The sequence below is a fragment of the Haplochromis burtoni genome, unplaced genomic scaffold, assembly GCF_018398535.1.
Source record: "Haplochromis burtoni strain Fernald_Lab_line unplaced genomic scaffold, NCSU_Asbu1 Contig_60, whole genome shotgun sequence".
NCBI classification, from domain to species: domain Eukaryota; kingdom Metazoa; phylum Chordata; class Actinopteri; order Cichliformes; family Cichlidae; genus Haplochromis; species Haplochromis burtoni.
The window spans coordinates 1,844,707-1,869,137 of NW_024582421.1; the positions used below are offsets into that span (position 1 = coordinate 1,844,707).

Here is a 24,431-nt window from a genome sequence, read left to right on the forward strand (position 1 = left end):
GCCGTTACTGTACCTTTAGGAGTTACACAGTCAGAGCAACATGCTGGACTCTTCTTTAGCTCCTCTGCAGAGCCCATTATTAAATATGTGCAAACAGCAGCATGTTTCTGGCTCCCTCCACACATGGTCAAGGTCAGGTTTACTGATCGAGCACATTTCCAACAGCCCATGCTGCACAACTTGCTTTACAAACTAGAATGCAACTAAAACAAGTAAAATGCACTACAATGACGCAATAAAATGTAAATGAATAATAACACTAAAATAAAATAGAATGCATTGAAATTACTTATTGGCAGCTGATTTGACGCAGTTTCAACTGAAGATGAATCAATGAGAGGATTAAAAAAATGTTCTCACAGTTTTCTTCAGTCGCAAACTGTCTTTAATATCAGACATATTCCAATATTCCAGTTTCTAGCAGATATCTCAGTTTCTTGATAACACAGCTGATACATACTCCAATGTTTAATGCAAGCAAAAACTTGTAACGTATTTCACGTTAGAATGAATGAAACAAAACTGTAATGCCTGAAAGAAATGTACAGTGGATTTCTCATTTGACTATAAAATATAAATGACTTTTGGGGTGGAGGGACTGAATAGCCAAATTCAATATAAAGATCTACTGTTCCATCACGTTTGGCAGCAAATATCTCATTTATCAGTGCATAGTGGAAATAAATAAGCATTCAACCTCTGATTTGACATTTTATTACTGTCTTAACAAAAATTGCAGTCAGAAAACATGAACTTCTGCAAAAGAACGATACAAGCTGAACTCATTTTGGTTTGAAGTGAATCAGATGCCATTCATTCACCGACTCCATTTCTAATTTGCCATTTCCCAATCCAGTAGAGAGCTCTGACTTGAATCATGTGTGGAAGGGACAAAGTACAACTCTGAGCAGCACCGTACAGCACGCAGAGACAGTGTGCATCTCTATCGCTGCTGCAGGTATGAAGCTGTGAGGATCATTGACCAGAATGCGTCCCTTTAACAAACTGATGAAACCAGCTGTAACACAGGACTTGTTGTTTTTTTTAATGCAGACCAGCAAATGCGTTCTAGGAAGAAAGAGTCAGCTGATTCATTTGCTACAATATAAGAGGTATTAGCAGTTCACCCTCCTTCTTAGCGTATGGCACAGTTTTTAAAAGTAGAGGCAGAGTTTCTGTTTAATGCTGTGAAAGCTCTGCCACACTCAGCTGTTATCCATCAGTGTTTAGCAGCCCGACTGGGCTTTTTAACAGTCTTCACTTTTACAGAGTTTTTGTATAGTAGCAGTCTCTCTGTGGTGTGAGGTGGCAAGCGGTTCCTTTTTGCTTTCACAATGCACGCAGCCATCGGACTGAAACGGTCAAAACCTCCAGATGTGGCGGGCACCGCCAGCAGCTTCTTGGCGAGGCCTTGGAGCTTCGGGAATCGAGAAGCACATTTCCAGTACTGAAGAGTAGAGTTGCTTTCCCACAGCGGTTCAGACAGGTACACGTCGAACTCTGACATCTTTAGAGTCTTTGCAGGCGGCTGAAGGAAGTTGAAGATGGACTTCCTCTTGAGGTCGTTTTCACTGATTTCAGGACAGTTGTTGTCTGAGCTGCCAGCACAAGTGTCCATCACGCCATCTGTCTGGCTTTCTTCTTTCACATCGTGCTCCAGCCCACTGCCTGTCTGATCTTTCTCTGCCTCAACAGTAGGAAAAGTTGAGGCTTCCATGTTTTCTAATGTGGACTCAACAATGCTGCGAGCCTCCGATTTTGACGGAGGTGTTAGGAAATCATTCTGTTCATCCTGGTTGTCATCAGAAAACGGCTGCAAAAAAAATGGTTGTTTTAAATGTACACACATTTTTTTCCTTTATCTACTCAACACGCATATTCAATTAAATATAAATCTACAGAAGTCCGCTATGCTTCTGGCCTCATTTGGTACCTGCAGTTTGATCCTAGGATCCAGCACAGCAGCTAGTATCATGTCCTTCTGGTGAATCACTGGCTGGAAGTGTGTGTAGAGGCCTGTGCGCAGGGCCTTGCAGAAGTGGGTGTAGTTGGTGACACAATTCTCCAAGGTTTTATCAAGTCCAATGAGGGACAGTATGATGAGAGACATAGTCACACCATTTCCCTGCAGGACCTACGATAGATAAGACACAAACATGTCTTCTATTAAAGACCCCGTTCACATTTCTTCTTAGCCTGATTATGGGATTACTGAACAAAAGGCTACACATGTAGATTTGGAAATTCCATTATAGAGAAACTTGCTCTGTTACCTGTAAAGCCTCCTCAAAGGGCTCAAGAAGACCTAGAATGTCAATCACTTGTTCCCTCTTAACCATGACCAGTGGTGGGGCGCTGGCTGTGTCACTAGCCTCTATGCGTGCCTGGGCCAGGAGAGTCATGATGGAGCTCCAGACAGACTCCTGGACCATTCGCCGTAATGATAGCATCATGGAGTTCCAACGACAGTTGCTAGAGGAAGGGCACAAAGACACATTGTACTCCTTCATCAAAACCTAATTTAAAAGAAAAAAGAGAAAAAGGGCAAAAATAATCTTGTTAACAGAGCTCAGGTCTGCATCTTTTCTGTAAAACATTTGCCACATTACACTAAATAATGTAAGCAAGAGGAAACATCTCTTAAATTCTGTTTTTCTCCCTCGCAATGAAAATGAATATATTGAAACCCAGCTTTAAATACCTTGGAAATAACATTTAAATCCTTTAGTCTCATACCTCGCTCCAGTAGGGGCTGCTCTTGAAGAAAGCCACCACATTGTGGACCTGTGAGAGCAGGTTCTCTACTACTCTTGAATTTCTTAAGGCATCCCTAATCACTATCTGCAGTGTCCTGGCAGCACATGTAGTCCTTGTCCCCATCTGCAGCTCGGAAAAAGGGGACTCTGCTTCAGACATTTGGTCTGACAGAAAGGCCAGCACTTCATCTCCATCCGGTTCTCCTCTATTGGACGTGCACATAATCTTGTAGTCGCAGAACAAGTTGTTTGTAGCTAGGGCTTCTTTGGCCTGGTTGGCAAGGACGTAGCCGATGCTGCGAGGAAAGATCCCGTAGCTGAGCAGTACACCTTCGAGCTCCCTGGACACACAAGTGCTGAGGTTTTTGTGGCTGACATGACGGAAGGCCACAATAGGACGGCGGAGCTGCCAGGAATCACTGATAAAGTGAAGCTGGACAACAACAATGGGATCCTCTACTGGCAGGGTTTGAGCCCCTGCCCAGAGATCAACGGTGACATGAATGGCACTTTCACCATCTTTCATTGTGGCAAGGCAGGATTTAAGATCACGGATGAGCTGAGGCTTGATGGCTCGTTCCACCTCGTCATAAAGCTGCAGGGCCATTGCGCGCTGGGATAGCTTGTTGTACTCAGGGCTGATCGTACTCATGAAAGACCTGAAGCCAGCCCCTTCAACAAAGCTGTGCGGAATAAAGTGAATCATACATTTAATGATATACAGTAAATATTAATTCAATATATAAAAGCCTTTACAAAGTTTTCAACATAACCACAGAGTGACAAGAAAATTGCATTGACTTAAGGATTACCAAACCTCCTTCAGTGAATCACAAACCAACACTATCTCAACTATCAGCAGAAGAACTCACCAGAGGGGCAACATGTCCTCAGCAATCATCCTTAGTGCTGCATCAGCAAACTTTTTCTGATCCACCTGCACGGCTGGTGGTGCGGTGCCAGAGCTGGGACTGGATTTTGAGCAGGGGAGAAAAGAATTACTGAGGGAGGAAGACTCTCTCTTTGATGTAGACCTCTGCGGAGGTGGAGCAGCAGTCTTCTGCTTGGCTTTATGGTGCTCCTTGTCCTGCATTGACTTCTCAGGCCTGAGCTGCAGCAGAGCAAAACGCACAATAGGTAAACCAAACTTGTCGGATGAGAACAGCTTGTGTGAAATCCTGAAAGATTTAGGTATTTATGAATTCCTAAATCTTTTCTTCAGAAATACAGCTATAGCAAGCTCACCACTTCAGGAGTTACTGGTTCGGCATCTAAAACAACGTCACATTTGAAATCCACCTGTAACACATCATGTAATATTAATTCACAATTAACAATATCAAAGTTTACTGTAACTTAAAACTGCAGGAAAAATGGTAGTTTAGTGACATTAAAAACAAGCAGCTTTGAATTTTTTGAGCTGGCTATGTCCCAGTATAAAATCTATCTAACAATACTGGCATATCTCATCAGTTACAACTGAAAATGAAGCCTTAAAAAGTATGAACTACATCCAATAAGCACTGTACCTCTCCATCCACAAATTGCTGAATATCAATGGAAATGCTTTGAGCAGCATCTCTAAAGAAGCCCAGCTCTGCTTTACGTTTGATGGTCGAATTCCAATGATTCTTCACAGAATTGTCAGACCTGCCAGAAAAAAATAAATAAATAAATTGCATTTTGACTGCTAACCATATTTTAAAAATTCAGTCATTGCTAGCTAATTGGCCCACCTTCCTGGGAGCAGCCTGGAAATCTCAGTCCACCGGTTTCCCAGAATGGAGTGGGCTTTATAGATGATGAGATCCTCTTCATCAGTCCAGCAGCTCTTACTGATCATTGGGTCGAGGTGATTGTGCCAGCGATCACGGCACTGCTTCCCCAATCGACCCTTTAGATGCTTTGAAATTAGAGTCCAGTGCTTGGTGCCATACTTGGCCACAAGCTCCACTATCTATCCAGAGAAAAATACAAAAGTAAAAACAGAATTTAAATAACAAAAAAAGGAAAATATCCAAACTAAAACCATGTTTTTCATTTTCCCACCTTTTCATCTTCCTCTTTGGACCAGAAGCCTTTAATTAAGTCAGGATCCAGATATTTTCGCCAGCGGTGCATACACTGGTATTCTGTTCGCCCCTGTACAAGGAACAAGACATGTCACGCTGTATTAAGTCAGAATTCACTGCTGTTATTCATCTTATTCTTGAACAATGTCTGCATGTACCAAAACTTACTGGTAAAAAACTAGCAATAGTTTTCCAATCTTTTTTTCCAATGTTGCAGACCAGAATTTTGAGATTTTCATCCTAAATGTCAGAGAAAATAAGTCCAAATACAGTACATGGGTTACCATCAAAACATTACAACGACATTTACAGATACTGAGTTAGCCAGGTAGTTAATTAATATGAGCCAAAAAACAACCAACAATATGACATTAGTAACAGTAACTGAATAAATTATGTGAAAATCAAGATGCTGTAGGAAGAGAAAAGGTTGTCCTGAGACTTCTTTCAACTTGCCTCTTCCTGAGTCCATTTGACTTGACACCTGGTACCATCCTTATTTTCTACTAAATCTGAGTCAGTGTCAAAGCATAGATTATCATCTCCCTCATCGTCCATGCTGCAAACACAAAGATAACCAATAACTCAAACATAAATATTTTACTTTATTTAAATTTCCCAGTGCAAGTGCAAAGACACACAAGAGAGCTCAGATGTCTCAGCGATGAACACTGACTATGACATGGTTGACATTAAACCCAAACAAATAACTCCAGAGCCATCATTTACAATACACTCAGTACTGTCTGCAGCATATGCAGCAGAGTACAATTCACAGTTGAGCAGACTGTGATCTTAAGGACAAGTTAACAAACAATGACTTCATTGCTATTTTCAATAGATCTCTGAAATACTCCATGTAAATATGTATGTAAATAGAGAATATGAATTCATATATAGATATCTGAATTTATGTTAATCCCTAAAGATCCAGTATCAACTGAGATCTACATTTTTGCAAGTCAATACCAAAATCTATTGTAAATGTAACAGATATTAAAAATGAAGGCACTAAGAATGAAGTATGCAAGTGTTGGCATATTTGTTGTTTGAACTTTAAAAATCACATAAGATGTGTCAAAGTTATTAAAGAAAATAAACTACAGAGCAAATTAACAGCAAAATCTTTTTCGACATACATATCTAAGTCACGTCAGCTAAAGAGCCGTCTAATAACTATGGTTAAAAAAAAGAAAAGAAAAAATATCCAGTGAGCAATTGTTCTTAGAGCAAAATTGCCTTGTTGATACTAGAGGTTCAAGTAGAATAGCCAAACGGTTTCAAGCTGATAGGAAGGCAACATTAACTCAAGCACCCGCTACAATTGGGAATGCAAGCATATCAAACCTTGAAGCAGATGGGCTAAGGCAGCAGGCCACCACATGAGGTGCCACTCCTGAGAGCTAAGAACAGAAAACTGAGGCCAAAACTGGACAGAAAATTGGAACAATGTTGCAGCATTCAAAAATTATGGTCAGAATAAAGTATTCACATGAAATGATGCTTCCTGCTTCGTATTACCTAAGCCTTTTTCTCTTAGTACCTACTTGACTTCACTCGGTTAAGGTTGATTTCAATTACAATTGAGTAACACCTCAATGTGCTACGGGTCGTTGCAGTAATGTCACCGAAAGTCCCATGACGTTGTTTGTATGCAACACAAACACAATGCAATAATGGAGGACGTCGAGACAACGGTATATCTGCTGCTTGGTGTATGCCTTTTAAAAATGGCGGCTCTGTGAAAAAGTCGCGACGCCACTGACTGACCGATCATTGGCATGCAGTCAGTTGCTGTTACATTTTCAGATCGACTCAGCTCACTTGGAACCCCAGCCGAGCAAGTACTAATAAAGTACCTGGTATCAGATACTACCACCTAATGGAAAACCCTAAAAACCAGGTCAAGTTAAGCTGAGTAGGTACTAGTGGAAAAGAGGCATTAGTACCAACTGAGAACTATTTAAATGCCACAGCCTACCTCTGTATTTCTGCTGACCATGGCCATCCCTTTATGAACACAGTCTACCCATCTTCTGATGGCTGCTTTCATAAAGATGACCAAAAAGCTCAAATCATCTCAAACTATTTTCTTTTTTTCCTCTTAAAAAAAGGGAGTTTTTCTTTCCCAATGTCACCAAAGTGCTAGCTCATAGAGGGTCACATGATTGTTGCCGTTTTCTTCGTTTCTTCTGTATTATTGTATGGTCTTGACCTAACAATATAAAGTTCCTTGAGGCAACTGTTGTTGTGATTAAGGGCTATATAAATTAAACTGAAGTGTATTGAAATCAAATGGCCTCCACAATTTCCAGACATCAATCCAACAGACAACCTTTTGAATGTGGTGGAATGGGAACCTCGTCGATGTGCAGCAGACAAATATGCACTAACTGTGTGGTACTTTGTGCTTCCAATTCAATATAAACCAAAATCTCTGAGGAATGTTTCCAGCATCTTGTTGAATTTGTGCCAGAAGGAATTAAGGCAGGACTAGCAAGGTGTACTCAAAAAAGTGCCCTAGAAATTTCATTATCTGTCTCTAAAGCAAGTAACCCATCAGTGATATTTTGCAATTTAAATAGAGCAACTGTTTGATACAGAAGTAAACTTAATGTCAAAATTAATTAAAGAAAAAAGTAAGTAACACAATATAGTCGTCTGTAATGCTCTTAACCTAAGCAGTCACCATTGGGATATCTAATAATAACTACAGTGTAAATGGGTTGGAATGAATTTCATTCATTTATTTATTGAGTACATTTCAAATATAACACACATTACCAGTCCATAAATAATTACTCAAAGTTGATTTTTGAGTCTTAATTCTACCCTCTCTCTAAGGAAATTATCTGGATTACAGCTGCTCCAAGACAGTAACAGTAACAGACTACACTATTTAAATAATACAATATGTTACAGAGTTTACAAATTGAAGAAATAGCACTAATATGTAAAATTGCTCAATTATACAATATCAAAATATGAGCACATTATCACAGATCTAACTGCTGTATTTCACCTGCTCTCCAGCAACCAGTTAAACAAGCATGCATGCTATTCAGCTAAGAGCTAACAACTTCCCACAGCTAAGTAGCTAACATTAGCTTCTGCCAACCCAACAATTAAATCGCCGTGAAAACAAATTGTTACCTTATATATCTACAACAGTACATTGTGCGACTCTCGAAACAAAGTTATTGCAATTGATCGAACAAAAATATAACGCATAGCTGCAGAACTTACATTTAAACTTGGTTGCAACTTCAAGCTAACTCTCTGATAGCAGATCCAGTGAGCACACTTGAGAAAACGTTAGCTGTTAATTTAGCAAGTGTGGCGCCTCTAGCGGCGCTTGTGCGGGATAAAAACAAGCCTGCCCAATGCAACGCTTTCATCAGGAGTGGAAGTCAGGCACATTTAGCCGACACGAAAGCAGAGATAACGCGGACATGTTTAAATAAATCTAACATTGTGTAAGTGCTTCTGGAAAACAGTCGCGTTCAGCCCTTCCAGCTCACAACTTGACGGCATTGGAGGAAATCACAGTTTCACTCACTGCCATAAACACAAACAAGCTCTGCAACTGCGTGATGAATATAACGACAAATAAAATATTCTTTTGTGAAACATTTCCAGCTAACGCAAAGTATCATATACCTATATATTACTTGTTTGTTTATTTTTTTTTAAAGACACCAAGAATATACACACACATGCACATTTCTCACACTTACCTGCGCGATATAACTCCTCTGTCCCTTCAGTCCCCCTGTCCCGATGAAGACCCGAAATTAGCAACCACAATAAATCATTGTTTCCATGTAATATATGCTTAATGCGGTTTGTATTGGTTATCTACAGACAGTAACAGGGAGCTGCTGGCGTTTTATCAGTTGAAATTTAGCCGGGACGATATACTAAAGGTCTGTTCAAGAGCACCACTGCTGCAGAGCTGCTACACACATTTCCCGGAAACGACCCATGTGAGCTGCTGCTAACGGCTGCTCAAAAGACAGGCTGGTTACACTGCATGCATGACTTCGCCTTTAACATTTGTAAAAAGACTTTAAGAAAATAAAAAGCCCACATCAAAACATTAATGTACCACTGAATATATTCTAACGTAATAATAACTTCCTCATAAAACCTTTAGTGGGGCACTTGGTAGGCTAATTGTTATGCAGCTGTTTCAATAACGTTCTCCCTGTAATGTCTTTAAAATGGCAAATACTACTTGTGCTAGCTAAAAATGGACATTTTAAGATAAGAAAGCCTCCTTTTAAAGTTATAATAACGTTTTGATGATTACCATTGCCATTTATGTAAATGTATATAACGCACATTGTTATCAAAAGATAGCGTCAAAATAATAAGAGATTAACTTCATCCATTATTAAATTAATTTCATTTTAAGATCCATGTAAATACCCTGTCTATGGCAAGAGTTTAAGTCCCCTATTTATGGGGATAATTGTTTTGTTTATGTCATGGCGTTGCATTATATCTTAAAATCTCTTATTCATTTTCAATTCAATTCAGTTTTATTTTGTAAGGTAAAGACTCTACAATATATATATTTTTTAAAACCCTCAACAATCACATTACCCTCTATGAGCAACCACCTGGTGACAGAGGGAAGGAAGAACTCCCTTTCAAACCACAAGCAGCACCAATCAGCCTGTCCTATGAATACATATTATGCAACTATGTTTTACTGTATGACTGGTTCTTATTTGTTTATACACCAGTTTCCACAGGAAGCATACAAGTGCTCCACAAATTCATGTTAAGCCTTTTCCTTATTTTTATCAAGTATGTGCTTTTACAAAGGTTGATGCTCAAAATAAACATGACCAAATTCTAAACCTTTGGCTTTGGCTGTCCTCAATATGTTTACCCCAGACAGCCAGGCAGATCTGGTAGAAGCACAGAAGCCCTATCCACCAACAGTTCGAATATTCTGCTTACTAGAGGTAGCCTATCCAAAGAAAGTTGGCTTAAAGGGAGAGGGAAGAGAGCTAAAATGATTTATTTCATAGCCCAGATGAACCCAGGACCTACACCAAAGCCCAGGATCAGATTAATAAAGATTATTTTGAATTGTGAACCAGGTAAACCGCTCTATAAGGCTGAAATTAGTGGCAGGGATAGCTCAGTAGGTAGAGTGGAGGCCCCATGATCGGAAGGTCGGGGGTTCGATTCCCCTGAACAGCTACCCTGAGGTACCCCTGAGCAAGGTACTGTCCCTACACACTGCTCCCCGGGCGCCCAGTGGCTGCCCACTGCTTCACTGAGTGAATGGGTTAAATGCAGAGAGGGATTTTCCCCACGGGGACCAATAAAGTACACTTTCTTTCTAGTGTTTTTATTTTTTAATTAAAAAAAAGGCGTGATCATAAATATCATTATTTACGGCATGTTTATGTTGTTTTAAACTCCCTAATATTTATTTATTGGTTATCAATTTACCTAAAGCAAGTTTGATGTCTACACCCTTATGAGGATGCCGGTGGATGATAAGGTGTCGTCCAAAATTCACCCTTTGCAGCAGTGTTGCTCAGGAACCACTGGCTCCTCATCGTTGGTGCAGTTTCACACTTTGTGTTTCCTATAATTTATAAAGTTTATATGTTTGCAGTGTTGAATTAAAAAAAACTGTTTCAGTGTTTATGTTGGATCCTGTATTTTCAGCTTAAGGTCACACTGAAATCCATCTGTTGTCCACATAATGATACTGAGAACCATACAAGTTGCAAACATGTTTCTGTGTGTACACTGCACCCCTTTGACTTCTGCTTGAGTGAGCAGTGTTCACGTGCAGTGTTGGTGATTTTTGACCACTAAGTGGGGCACTTCTACCAAGGTGATGGCGAGCTGTTAATAACTCTCAACTTTCCTCAGTGAGGTGAACATGTTTCACTTTTGGATTAATAATTTATCTGTTAATCTCACCTGAAAAATTGAAAAAATAATGAGTCTCTGGTGGTTAATGTGACCACAGCTTGCAGCGCTTCACTTAGATAAGTTTGTGGTGATATAATAAAAAGCATAAAGTGATGAAATCTGAGAAGATACGATCGGTGATGAAAAAGAGACAAAGCCTCCATCATATACAGATGACTCACCCAAGGCTGTCAGTTAAAGCTTGTTGTATATGAAATCTTTTGGAGAATAAATGACTATACAGAATCAATGAAAGACTTCCTTTGCTCTTTTAATTATTCACTGTTATATCAGTTTGATAAAAGCAGTTATTGTTTTATTGTGTTACATTGCTTTGTTGATACCAATTGTTTATTGTGCAGCTTCTAACTGTGTTTTTAGTTTTTCTTGGAAAGCACTTTGTTAACTTGCTATAAAAGTGTAATATCTGGATTATCTGGATAACAGTATGTCGTATATTACATATCTATTACATAACCAGTTTTCCAACATGTCATCGCTTACACTGAAATTACAATACTATGGCATTTCCCTCTTTACAGTCATGGACATTCCCACTTTGAATACATGTGGAAGCTGAGTGCCGTTGTGGCTCAGTAGCAATAACCAGAAATAGGAAAGCACAGCAGAGTCTTTACTTTACCTATGAAGCCCAGGGATGGAACTGGAGACAATCCTATTCTATATTTAATTTTGTTTCCTGATTTTTTTTGTCTTTTCCCAATGAAAACATTTTGACACGGCCCCTTAGGTAGAAGCTATAGGCCTGTAAAAGCCATCTTCTTCTCCTGCTTTGCAAAGTGAGAAATGTCTCCAATCTATCTGCATCTCCTCAGTTCAACAACTGCAAGTTTGTTTGTTTGTTTGTTTGTTTTTCCACTGTCATAACTGCTCTCTCACAACTGAAAAAGAACGCAGGCAAAAACAATCAACCAATGAGAATCATTGGATCGATGACGAGTTGAGCAGAGTTATGTTTATGTAATAAAATAAAATGTGGTGCCAAAAGGACTTTGAAGCAATTGTGTGGTGGCGCATGTCATTTCAAACGTGTTGCACAATAACTTCCAGTCTGTATGACTTTCACCTGTGCTTTGTCTTTATTCATCTCTAAGTAGAAGTAATATTGTATTTACCTATCCCAAATGTAAGAGATGTGGGCTTTTAAATTTAATTGCATGGAAAGATAATCAGAAATTATTATATTCTGACTTCAAAAATAGCAAAATTCCAAATCATATCCAAGCTGTTTATTAAAAAAATAATGTCTTCTGTATAAAACTTCAGTACTACCTGCTGAGTGTGTTTTCTGCTTCTGGATTTAGAGGTTGCCTTTAGGATCTCTTTATGGATGAATACGTTTTGTTGAAACATAGTCGCACCAAAACATAAATTCAGCACAAGAAGCTATCACTGTCTTACAGTAAGGAAACTGTTGCTTTAAAGGAGGGTGACCATGACTGCTGATTGATTGCATCACAGACTCTGGTCCACTGAATCCCTCATTTGTTATATAGGTCTGTTCTACTTTTGACCTTTTTTTAAAGTCTTCAATCCCACGTTAACCTCTGATTCAATCTTTAGTAGATAAACCCTGTCGCAGGTCACCACCAGGAAGAGCTTGACATTTTTACATGTTGGTCGACGACTGAAGTGAATGATCAAAAACATAGTCCGGTCACGTTAAACGATGCAAGCAAAAGAACACGTACCGGTAAATATTTTGGCAAATATTTGAATTATTAAAACGCATGGGTGGATTTTTGCTAATGTTGGTTTCGGTCATGTATGGCGCCGCTGCTGGCAGCGTGACCCAGCAGTTCCTGTGTTTACAAGATCTGATGGTGAGCGGCAGCTCGGCACACAGCTTTACAACTTTAAAGGTCTGACCAGAATTTGACCCCTACGAGCAATAGACCATTTGTAGATTTAGAGGAAAAAATGACAGCTGTCACTCCAGAAATCATGCGGGTACATGAGTGTATTTGGTTTCACAGTAAAGCATGTGATACACCATTTGTTAAGATGAAATATTGAACAAGATTAACAAGTTTTTAAGGAGGTAAATATCAGCGTGCTATGTTCAGAAACCAGAATACATACACAAACAAGACTTCAGGCGTATATGAATAGAATTATAAAAACAGAATGCAAGGACATGTTATTGACTGTACATTTTTAACTGTATCACCTACAACTGCCATCACCAACTTCACAGCCAAGTCAGAGAGGCACTTCACAGTTTACACTGATATAATCACAGTAGTACTGTAATAATCCTGCTGCAAAGCTGCTGCTGTATATTTACAGTACTCGACACCGTGTTTCCACAAAGACATGGCAACTTTTTTAACCTGTTATATAAACCAGTGAAGCTAAACTTATATCTACAGACAAAAGAACAAATGAATACTTTGATCATGACTACTGTATAATCCTCATAATAAACGACTATATCGTGCACACAGAGCCATAGCTGACTGACTGACTGAAGTTAGTCAAAGGTACTGCATCAGTGCATCATTAGCAAATCAGTGTGGACATTTAGTACATTTGCAGCTATGATCACCGCTGCAATAACTAGTAGCCAGTGTTTCGCACCCAGCTATGCCACCTTCACTGTTTTATCACTGCGAATAGCACGGCTCGTATTACTTTTCAACATTTTTTTCTCCTTCTTTGGTCAAAGATTTTTTTAATCCTTTTTTTGGTCTTTAAGGAGAAACATGCTGCATAGAATCATCAGTAGCACCGTGTGACAAAAAGATAAAAACAAATGAAGAAAACATGCCAAGTGTGCACTGATAACTGATGTTAAAAAGCAAAACACTGCACTAGAATTGTTACTATCTAACCTGTTAAGAGTAAGAAAGTTTTTTTTAAAAAATATATGAATTTCTTCTTGTAGTATTTTTTCTTTCTTTTTTTTATTATTCCCTGTTTTAACTCAGTGCTGGACTCCATGATTATTATCCGTTGCTAAATTTAAAAAAACATGTTCAGCAGGATCTACTTTCTATAAAAACAGGATCAGTGAGCATCAATGCTAAGTCTTGATATAGACACACAAAGATGGTGTTTTGTGCAGGTACAATATGCTAAAGCCTTTAAAAAAATACAAAGAAAAAGAAGTTTTGTCTTTATCCGGACTCATGTGTTCTTCATTTCTCTACAAATAACTGAAATAAAGGCACTTCTTGTTACATTTTAAGGACACTCCAACTGCATAACTTGTTTGTGTATATCCTAAACACGGGACCCCCCCAAACAAGACGTTTTACATATTTCGAACTTGAACTTATTTCGAACAGTGTCTGCATTGCAGACTTGCCCTTTCTGCTACATACTCGCTTCACTGCAGCGGTCAAACATGACTGATGTCATGTGGGATTCCTGCTGTGTTACATGAGGAACACTTATCTTTGTGAGAAAACTTTTAAAAATAATGAACAAGATTTCTGCGCTAAAAAATCATTTAAACAGTTAGCTGCGATTCATCTGTCCGGATGTCACAGAAAGCTGTCCTCGGTGCCGACAAAGGAGAACCCATTAAAGGCATTGCTGGAGCTGGTGCTGGGATTGAACTCTGGGGTCTGACTCACTGAGTTAGGAACCATTTCTCTGGTGAACTCAGGATCAATATGTTGAGTGTCAGCTGGGCCCCTCTGAAAGATGAAACAATTTTAAGCGTAAATAAGGATGACTGCTATTATATGCATTATATACAATGCATGACAAGGTGTCCTAAATGTAAAACTAATATACAGCGATGCACGGGCCCATTTGTCTAACTTAAGTCTAACTAGTGAACACTGATCTAGAGAAACTTCTGAAAGCTGGTGTTAAAACCAAGTTTAAATAGTAATCGATTAAATGATGCATGTGAGTAAATTCAGATCAGCTTACTCGTTGACATCAATATACTGAAAAAGCCTAGAAGCACAATAAATGATCCTTATTTTCATTAAAGATATAAAGTATAATACATTTCTATTTCATATGTAAAGTGATTGAGAAGCAAAGCCACACCAGTCTTTGCAACAAGTAAAAGAGTTTCAACTACATAATGACTAAGAGTGCAAAAGGTCAGAGGGATTTCCTTGCTTTAATCTTTAGCTAGATAACAACATAAGATGGGATAAAGAGATTCAGGGACAGATCTGAGAGGGTTTTACTGGCTGATCGCTCTGAAACATTTGTGGTGAGTGGAAAGAAAACAGAACACCAGCTAAGGTGGAGATAAGTGGTTAATAAAGTCACATATGACGAGGCAGGCACACAGAAAAGACACGAGCAGGCGGAGCAGCAACTCACCACATTAGGGTTGTAAGGAGGGGTGATTCTCTTGTGGTAAAGGTCGTCCCAGTTGATCGGAGTGAAAAAAGTGTGGTTCTTTATTTCTAACTATAAATAAAAGAAAGAAAAAACTTCACATGCTTAACTTTTTCATGCCTTTCATAAAAACAAAATCACACATATAGTGAATCATGTAGAACAACGCCAATAGCTGCTACATGCAAGGTAAATGTTATCAGAGGGCTTGGGTGTGGAGCTCTCTTTAAAAGAAATCCAAAACTCTAAAATAAAGACTACACCCAGCTTTTATTTGCGCCAACATTTATTGCAGTTATCCCTATTCTAAGACTAGGCTTATATCCTGTCTGGGAAAGCATCTGTTTTAATATGGAGCAAAGACCGAAAGACTTACAAAGTCTGCGATGGCTCCCAGGCGTCTGTGCTGGTCTTTCTGGAGAAGACCCATCAGCAGAGAGCAGGCGGCCTCAGACTTTCCCGGAGGCAGCATCAGCGGCTTGTGAAGGATCCCATCGTACATTTCACCAATATCACGGCTGTAGAAAGGAGGCTGAACAGAAGGGATGCAATAAATATCATTCATATGTAACATATCAAGTTTCTTTTTAAGGGAAACGAGAGAAAAAATGTTAGCAGTTTCTACCAGGAAGTCATCATGGCTGCGTGCCCAGTAAATGACAAAGGGAAAAGAATTCCTCATAAAATGTAACTCAAAATTCAATCAGTCTGTGTCTTTAAGATGTTTAACAAAACACACCTTGTCCAAAACCTTTCTTTGACCATTTACGACAAGGTCTACTAAAAACTGAGGTCAAATTTGGATCCACATATAGGAGGATGGTTTTAACTTTTAACTACTTTTTTCTGTGAGTACCACCAAAATAATGTGTCTTACTTTTGCGGAAGACTACTTCTTGGTAAAAAATTAACAACAGTACAGTACTGCCAAAACTCATAATCCATAAACCCTAAACAAATACGCATACCAGGCTGAAGAGCATCTCATACAGCACGGCTCCCAGGCACCACCAGTCCACTGTCCTGTCATACGGTTCCTTACGAAGAATCTCTGGCGCCAAATACTTTAGACACATGATAGAGAAAAAAAAATGAAACGATCCAAACTTTGGGTTATCAGGGAACATTTGCTTCCTACAAACTATTGTTCACCCATAGTCTGCATGCTTGTGTTTATATAATGCAATCTTCTTTATCTGGTCCACCTGTTCAACTGTTTGCAAAGATCTTATCAGCCCACCAGTAACTCTTTGCCTTTAGGCATGTAGATATGGTCCACATGATCTGCTCACATTCAAACAGAGCACCAGAATGGGGAAGAAAGGTGATTTAAATGGCTTGACATGGCTGTTGGTGCCAGACAGGCTGATCTTTCAGAAACTGCTGATCTGCTGGGATTTTCATGCAAAACATCCAATGAGCTGCAGCTCTCTGGGTGAAAATGCTGTGTTGATGCTGGAGGTCAGAGGAAGGCTACGGTGAGTCCAATAACCGCTTGTTACGAGAAAATTACGCAAAAGAGCATCTCTGAACACACAACACATTCAAGCTGATGGGTTACAGTAGCAGAAGACCACACCCACCAGGTCCTGCTCCTGTTAGTAAAACTGAGCCTACACAGAAAAACCTTTTTTTTTTGCGACAAATTGATTTGGATTGTAAACAACATGAAAACATGAATCCATCCTGCCTTGTATCAGTGGTTCAGGCTGTTGGTGGTATAATGGTGTGGGGGATATTTTACTGGCACACCTTGCACACCTTAGTAGCAACTGAGCATCGTTTAAATAGCACAGCCTGCCTGAGGATTGCTGCCCACCACGTCCATCCCTTTATGACCACGTGTGTAGTCATCTTCTGATGGCTGCTTCCAACAAAATAGTGAGGCATGTGTCAGAGTCCAAATAATCTCAAACTGGTTTCTTGAACATGACAATGAGTTCACTCTATTCAAATGGCCTCCACAGACACCAGATCTCAGACCAGTAGAGCGCTTTTGGGATGTGGTGGAACAAGAAGATTCATGGATCATGGACGTGCAGCCGACAGATCAGCAGCAGCTATGTGATCAAGTCATGTCAATAAAGACCAAAGTCAGGGTGCAGGTTTAGCTCAGTGTGTTGAGCAGGCGACCACATCACAGCCATGCGGCTGAGAGCAACTGGCCCTTGTCCGACCCGCGGCCCTTTGCCGCATGCCCCCCCCTCTTTCTGTGCCTCTGCTTTCCTGTCTTTTCTTCACTGTGTCTATCAAATAAAGCTGAAAAAGGCCAAAAAATTAAATATAAAAAAAGACCAAGCAATGTAAGTAATGTTTCCAGCACCATGTTGAATGCATGCCATGGAGATTTAAGCCAGTTCTGAGGGCAGAAAAAGGTGTCTAGCCCAACAACAGCAATGTGTAACTAATAAAGTGGCCAGTGAATGTAAATTTAAAATATGCTTCATAAACGTTTACTGAAAAAGTTTTTTACTCACTTCTGGAGTGCCACAGAAAGTCGAGGTGGTTGCCTCCGGCTCCACACCCTCCTTGCACAGCCCAAAATCTGTCAGCACCACATGGCCCTGCGCACACAAAACAGTGAGTGACAAACACAAATAAAGCCTTTTTCCCCTTTAAAGTGTTAAAGCAAATGGGCTGATCCTGACTCACCAGACAGTCTAAAAGTATATTTTCTGGCTTCAGATCTCTACAATGAACAAGAACAAATCAGACCGTCAGTGCAAAAACATATTATTACTTTGTATTTTCAATTTTTGATAAATGATAGGTTTCAATAAACGTTCGAGCGTCTCTTTAACCTGTAAACAATGTTGAGAGAGTGAAGGTAGCCGATGGCGCTTGCTACCTCAGCCGTGTAGAATCTCGCTCTGGGTTCTGAGAAACACCGCTCTCTCTGCAAGTGGAAGAACAACTACACAAAGAGAAAGACGGGCGGAAAGAAGAAAATTAAATTAAATTAAAAATTTTCAATGCATTGAGAGATGAGACACTTCCAAAGTCTCAGGAAAAAGCTCGGTATAAAAAAGGTTTTGACTTGCTTTGCTTTTTGAGTGCTGCAACAGCAAACAAGAGGAAAACAACAACATGACATCAACTATGTCTCATACCAGTTTCAGTTTAGGCTTCATCATTACAAATGTGGACAAATTTGCACAATAGGTGAAATAAAAACCATCTGATCAGTAGACGGAAATATGTTAAGATTTTAGATAAGACATTTTCTAATCTGTGGGCTTTTGTTTCAGTGACGGGAAGGTTCACTCTTGTACCTGTAGGCTGACTATGATAACACTATAAAACTAGCAAGAATTGAAAGCTTGTGGAAATCATCTGTTGTACTGCACTTTGTCTAATCTTTACTTTTTTAGCAAGAAAAAAGCGAGTTTGTAGCAGTTACACAAAAGAGAACAAAAATAAGCTAGAGGTAGATTGTTTGTGATGACAGCAGTACTTCGTACACTGATGATGCTTGTTACAGTAAACAAATAAATCTAATTGCTTCCTGTCACCCAGGAAGTTACTAATATATCCTGTACAAGTGGAAACAGTTTGTGTCATAAGTGTACTGAACAGATTTTGGAATCCGACCGCTATACGGGCTGCAAGGCATCGGTCTTGTTGACAGTGACCTTATTTATTACAGAGAGCATCTAATGTCATTGCTTTTTAACTTAGCACCTTTAATTGAAACAGTCCAACAAACCATGAAGCTACAGTCTAAAATCTTTAATGTTAAATTCAGCTCATTTAAGAGACAACTCAAAACATTTTTATTTAAAAAAAAGATCCAGGTACTTTTTTTAAAAAGAAATCTCTGAAAACTCTGATATTCACCACGCTCCAAGCCACTTTCTGACAAAGTCTAATGAACTATGTAAGTGGAAACGATTTATTTATGTATGTTAGCGCATGTACCTCTCCGCCATTTACATAGTCCAGGACAAAGTAGAGCTTCTCTACAGTCTGAAACGAGTAGTGAAGCCGAACCAGAAACGGGTGTTTGAGGCTCTTCAGCAGCACGTTTCTCTCTGCCATGATGTTCTTTTGCTAAAGAGGGAAAAGGAGAAAAATAAGTTCTGGAGCTTTTCTGCTCCATGTTTTTTGACAAAAAGGCCTTAAATCATTTTATTTCACTATAAAATTTGAAATGCACGTATGAACATAAATAAATATTGTTTATAATTCACAGAATATATTTGCAGTGATGATGCATAAATAATACAAAGAAAAAGGAAAATAAAGGAAACATGTTTAACACACATCCTGTGTAATTTATTTAAAAAATGGCTGTAATTCATAAACACTTAATGTAAAGGTTTTGAAAACCCGAGAGTTTGCACTTTAATCACATTTTGATAGTCCAAATTAAAATCCAATGTGATGATGTAGATACTAAAAAAAAGCATGAATAATGTGATTGTTTTTTGCCCTGGAGTTACTGCGCTCACATGCTTCTGGACCAAAAGAAGCACATCAATGACTTCTTTTCATGCTGCTAACTGAAATCAGTTGAAATATGTGTACTTTTTTTTTTTAATTACTCATTAAACATTATTTGAACCCCTTTTTAAAGTAATTAAAACAGTGATGTGCAAGTTATCTTTCACCCTATGAAAAGCTTATTTCATTACATTATTTTATTTCATTTAATGTCACTTTATGACAAAAAGGGATGACTGGGAAGAAGGTTGCCAGCGAGCATGGTCAGTAATAACAATCAGTTTGTCTAATCAGCAAATTATGCTGTCTAACAAACACCTGGCCTGGCTTTTTTTTCTGGAGGCAATAAAATCTGTTCTTTGTACAGAGCTGTAGATTAGATAAGCCTGAGACCCTGTTGCTAGGTAAAAACTCTAACAACTATCAAAGATCCTCACTATCACAGAGGGAACCCTTGGACAGTTATTTTCCATCGTCATCTCCTTATCCTGACACAATTCCAAAATGCATTTCAACTAAACGCGGACCTTTAAAACACATTAACACAGTGACAGCAGAGCCCACCTCTTTTTTCTTCAGGATGATTTTCTTCTGCAGGACTTTGACAGCGTAGAATTTGCTGTCGGCTTTATGCTTGGCAAGCAGGACCTGTATGGAGGTTCACTTGTTAGTGCCTTGTTTAGCAAACAGTCTGCACCACCATCTCAGCATTCTGCTTTCAGGATATTACATGAAAGTAGCGCACGCAGCACAGATATGTCGCCTGTGGAACCAGATAATACCGAGAAATCTGATAAGTTTGTTGACACAAAGAGCAAAAAGGCCTGAGGTGGACATGAAGCCACAAAAACGCCTATTTTTTAAGATCTTTAGGAGTTGAATGTCCATATTTATTATGTTCCACTGGACGACGCTCAGGAGACCGAAAGAGGCCTCAGTGGATTGTACAGTTAATGATTCATGAAGAAAGGAGCACATTTCGATTAGACAGTAGTCAGCAGGTAGACTCTCACTGACCCCCGCTGCAATGTCAGCAACCGCACGCTATGTAGTCTCTCTCCTTCTTTCTGACGCCCTCTCACTTGTCTCACAAGGTCAGCACAGTAAAACCCTTATTCATTTGCATTAATACCATTAATACCTTCAACTGGATTTGTTATTTATTAATAAAAAAGGAAAAAATTTACTCGAGGAGCCGCTGCAGCCGCTGCACCTCCTTCAGTGAACTGAAGGAGGTAGAACAAGGAAATGACCGAGAGGGAAAAAAGCCAGGAGATGTATTAAACAGCAGAAAGATGGATCTATAAATAAGTAATTGTTTCAGTGTTACCTTTCCAAAGGTCCCTTTGCCAATGACAGCCAAGAAGTCAAAGTCAGTGGGCCTGGCACTGAAACAAGAAGGTAATGTATTAAAATTACATAATAACTTCTGAGATACTTTATTACTAACAGGATATAAATCGTGGATATAATGCTGGTGAGAGTTTCTCCTCATACAGCAACACCTCCTTAATAAAATACAGACTGTAGATAATTAAAGTTTCTGTTTGAGGTGCTTCGATCTGACATTAAGAAAGTTAATGGGGAGGCGGAGCTACATGCTGGTTAGTTAGTTACTGACTTTGGGTTTGCTGAAGGTCCCAGGTTAACATCATCTTGAGGAGAGGAAGGTGGTGTCCGCAGCTGGAAAAAAAAAAAGATTGATTCAATTGATTTATAAATAGGCTTCAGCAGCAGGAAAAGGACACATGTCACGATGTATTCGATTATCGAATGAAAAATACAGAAACTAAGGAGTTCGCAGTAAAACCTCGACAAGGTAAGGTCATGTCTAGCACCTTTGAAACACAGGGCCATTCAAAAAACTTTAGAAGATCAAATTAAAACCAAAAAGATAAAACGAAGAGAAGAAAAGGCAGAAATGATCCCAGTAGTAATACTAAAAATAAAAACAGCAAACACAATGTTGGCACAGCTACCTGCTGGTTAAAAGCAATCATGAATAAAGGGGCTAGCTGGTTGTGGCATTAAGCACCATAGCAGCTGTGCATTTAGCTGCTATGGTGCTTAATGCTCATCCTGCTTAGTTTAAGATCTGTGCAGTGCACTAGCTGACCGGATCTACTGGGTTTGTATCCATTAAACATCTCAGATATGTATTTAGGGCCCCAAGCCTTTTAATGATTTATTAACAACCAGTAATACTTGTAATTCAGTTCTATATGTTACTGGAAGCCAGTTCAGGGAGCCGAAAATAGGTGTGGGCAATTTACAATTTTCAGGAGCTCAGGAGCAAAGCTGCTCAAACGTATTTTAAGGAAACTTGTGGGATGTATCTAGAGAGCAGTTATTACAAAAAAGTTTTGTAATCCATCCAAATTCTTCCACTTATCCAACTCAGGTTGAGGGGCGGGGTACACCCTCGACAGGTTGCTAGTCTGTCGCAGGGCTAACACAGAGAGATAGATGACCGCTCACACTCATATTCACACCTACGGGTAGATTTTTTACCACTTAACCTAACCCCCACTCACTGCATGTCTTTGGACTGTGGGAGGAAGCTGGAGTAATTGAAAAGAACCCACACAGACACAAGGAGAACGTGCAACACTCCACACAGAGATGCTGGATTCAAACCCATAGTCCTTCTTGCATTGAGGCAACAGTGCTAACCACTGTGCTGCCAGACATCGTTAAATTACTGCTAATTATTGAGTATAATACATATTTTCTCTGATATGAATTTTGTTCTTGAAAAAACTTATTGCACTTTTTGGTTGAGACAAACTCTTGAAGTGGCAGTGCTGGAGGGCTTGTTAGTTTGTCTACAGCAGCAAACAGAGTCTGAGTATTTCAGGTGTTTTCATTAATAATGTTGGTAAAGTAGGATTAACTCAAAGATGTAGATACAGACACTGATTAAAAATGTCATTGTCAGTCTGAAGACTGCTTCTGCTCAGTTTTCTTGTAGTTTCTCTTTTGATCTGCTACCATTATAACATTTTTCCACAGTGCTTTCTGTTTACCAGAAACAGTGTTAACCTTGACAGGTGCAATGTTGTCAAGAACCCTGAGAATGTTAGAGTTACTGCTTGAGCTGGTCATCCACAGACTCTGCTATTGCACTATTACATCATACCAATGGTTTGCATAAATAAAGTACTAGTGTTTTCATTGAAATTCCTCTTTCTAATAGTTTTGAATGTGGCTTGGTGGACTGGGGTGACCATCAAAGAAGACACAAAAATGGTCAGACAGAACTACATCCAAAGCATTAGGATCAGACTCATAACGGAGCTGATCTTAAGCCCAGACACTACAATTTTCAGGTCTTTTTGATGATTTTGTATATGAACACTGAAATACCAGAAAAATGTAAAAGGATCAAGATATGTTCAACATTATGCACCACCATTTAGTAAAAATATAGAGAAAATATAATTCTCTGTAAGCCGTATGTTTGATCTGGTCAAGATTTCATGCCCTTCCTGATGCAACACTCCCCAGTTACCCAGGCTTGGGACCAGCACTGGGAGTACTGTGGCTTGTGGACCCCTGGACAGAATTAACAATGAGTAGATCAGAAGGAAAGCTCAGGTTCAGTGGTGTGAAAACAAAGTTAGAGAGGCAAGGCTGACTCTGGACATGTGCATAGGAGGGATAGTGGGTATATCAGAGGATTAAGTGGAGCTGATGAGCAGGAGGAAAAGAGGAAGACCACAGAGGAGGCTCATGCGTGCATTGAGGAAGGATATGCAGAGGGTTGGTGAGACAGGGGAGAATGCTAGGGATGGGGTGAGACTGCGGTAAAGGGAGCAGCCGAAAGTTATAGTAAAGAGGAAGATTGACACTTGGGTCTTGCGCTCTTTTAAATAGCAGTCTATTCAAGTCTGATCTATTCAGGTTTAAATTATGTGGATTAGGATTTTGTGAAAATCTACTCTGGAAATTAAAAATCCAGAACCAGAGGAAAAGACATACGTGAGGTTTGCCTCATTTAAACAGGGAAACCCATCAAAGGTTAAGAGCAACACAACAAATACATAGATTTGTCTCGTCCTAAGTGATCACATCAAACGAATGGCACTGCTAGAGATCATATGCTGAATCTCTAAAATATTGATTCAGTGTGACCTGATCAAATACGACGCGACATGAAAGCCAAAGACACTCCAGATGTCGATGTCAGTTCACTCATTAGACATCTGCTAAACAAAGCAGGACTGGACTGCAGGCGCGTTTCCCTTTCACCCAACAGAGTAAAATAAAAGCATCATGATAAAATTACACTCACATTACAGTGTGCCATGGTTACTATACTCCACTCCCATCAGTGTTTGACAGACCTGCTAGGAGAGGAGAAATATTCACATTCAGTGGGCTCAGCAGCTTTTGTAGGGGTAAAACATATTCAATATTTATAGGTAAAAAAAAAATCTACTCATCTGCTCTGACTCAGAGGAACGTGGTCATCTAACCTCCGTAACCTGCGCAGGTGTTAACTCACCTCATGTGACGACAGCCTGAGGATCAAGAGGAGCTGGTAGTTCTGGTTTGTACTGAAGAGGATGCTGGAACAACAGAAAGACCGTGATGGGCCTCGTGTTTGTGTAGTGTGTGTCTGTGTGTGTGCTTGCATTACTAAAGGGAACACATTTTTACAGCGTTAGGAGACGCAAAAATAAAATCTGTAAATTTTACTCTTAACATTAGGGTGAGGGTTATGTTTCGTAAACTAGAGGTTATGGCAAGTTTTCAGAAAGTTATTGAAAGTCGGTGCGATGTCCTCTAAAGTGATGGAAACATGACCCTGTGTGCATTGGTGTGTGTGTGTGTGTGTGTGTGTGTGTGTGTGTGTGTGTGTGTGTGTGTGTGTGTGTGT

At 39.5% G+C, this 24,431-nt stretch overlaps 2 protein-coding genes across 5 annotated transcripts in view; both read right to left on the reverse strand.

Moving 5' to 3' along the window:
• Positions 1-393: 393 nt before the first annotated feature.
• Positions 394-8,820, reverse strand: mybl2a (v-myb avian myeloblastosis viral oncogene homolog-like 2a). Of its 3 annotated transcripts, XM_042221087.1 has the most exons (13): positions 8,075-8,542; positions 5,285-5,387; positions 4,997-5,068; positions 4,806-4,898; positions 4,493-4,713; positions 4,286-4,406; positions 4,002-4,055; positions 3,629-3,867; positions 2,737-3,439; positions 2,274-2,516; positions 1,934-2,134; positions 1,693-1,813; positions 394-832 (listed from the first exon to the last, which is right to left on the reverse strand). In XM_042221087.1, exons 2-13 carry the CDS (start codon positions 5,384-5,386, stop codon positions 783-785), a joined length of 2,220 nt encoding a protein of 739 aa, XP_042077021.1. In that variant the 5' UTR covers position 5,387; positions 8,075-8,542; the 3' UTR covers positions 394-782. The 3 variants fall into 3 exon arrangements, with proteins under 3 accessions (XP_042077021.1, XP_042077020.1, XP_042077019.1); XM_042221086.1 differs by lacking the exon at positions 8,075-8,542 and adding an exon at positions 8,566-8,820 and having other exon boundaries at positions 394-1,813; XM_042221085.1 differs by having other exon boundaries at positions 394-1,813.
• Positions 8,821-12,737: 3,917 nt separating this feature from the next.
• The window catches only part of sgk2a (serum/glucocorticoid regulated kinase 2a), a 13,222-nt gene continuing 1,528 nt past the window's right edge, over positions 12,738-24,431 (reverse strand). The window contains exons 2-14 of one of the 2 annotated variants that reach the window (XM_005941116.3): positions 24,057-24,120; positions 23,844-23,895; positions 21,171-21,232; positions 20,880-20,937; positions 20,114-20,197; positions 19,025-19,156; positions 17,908-18,020; positions 17,759-17,795; positions 17,584-17,670; positions 16,075-16,170; positions 15,483-15,638; positions 15,089-15,178; positions 12,738-14,439 (exon numbers count right to left, since the gene is read on the reverse strand). In XM_005941116.3, the coding sequence (XP_005941178.1) occupies positions 14,284-14,439; positions 15,089-15,178; positions 15,483-15,638; positions 16,075-16,170; positions 17,584-17,670; positions 17,759-17,795; positions 17,908-18,020; positions 19,025-19,156; positions 20,114-20,197; positions 20,880-20,937; positions 21,171-21,232; positions 23,844-23,858 (1,086 nt within the window). In that variant the 5' untranslated portion in view covers positions 23,859-23,895; positions 24,057-24,120 and the 3' untranslated portion in view covers positions 12,738-14,283. Of the gene's footprint in view, positions 14,440-15,088; positions 15,179-15,482; positions 15,639-16,074; positions 16,171-17,583; positions 17,671-17,758; positions 17,796-17,907; positions 18,021-19,024; positions 19,157-20,113; positions 20,198-20,879; positions 20,938-21,170; positions 21,233-23,843; positions 23,899-24,056; positions 24,121-24,431 lie in introns of both variants that reach the window. The other variant, XM_005941115.3, reaches the window with a different exon arrangement.

Bases quoted from the DNA above. Each gene is read 5' to 3' on its own strand.
- mybl2a (XM_042221086.1), bottom strand. From the start codon at position 5,386: ATGGACGATGAGGGAGATGATAATCTATGCTTTGACACTGACTCAGAT. The intron at 4,056-4,285 runs GTACAGTGCTTA...GATGTGTTACAG, and splicing joins AGCAATTTGTGGATGGAGAG to GTGGATTTCAAATGTGACGT. The intron at 3,440-3,628 runs GTGAGTTCTTCT...TATTCCGCACAG, and splicing joins GAGGACATGTTGCCCCTCTG to CTTTGTTGAAGGGGCTGGCT.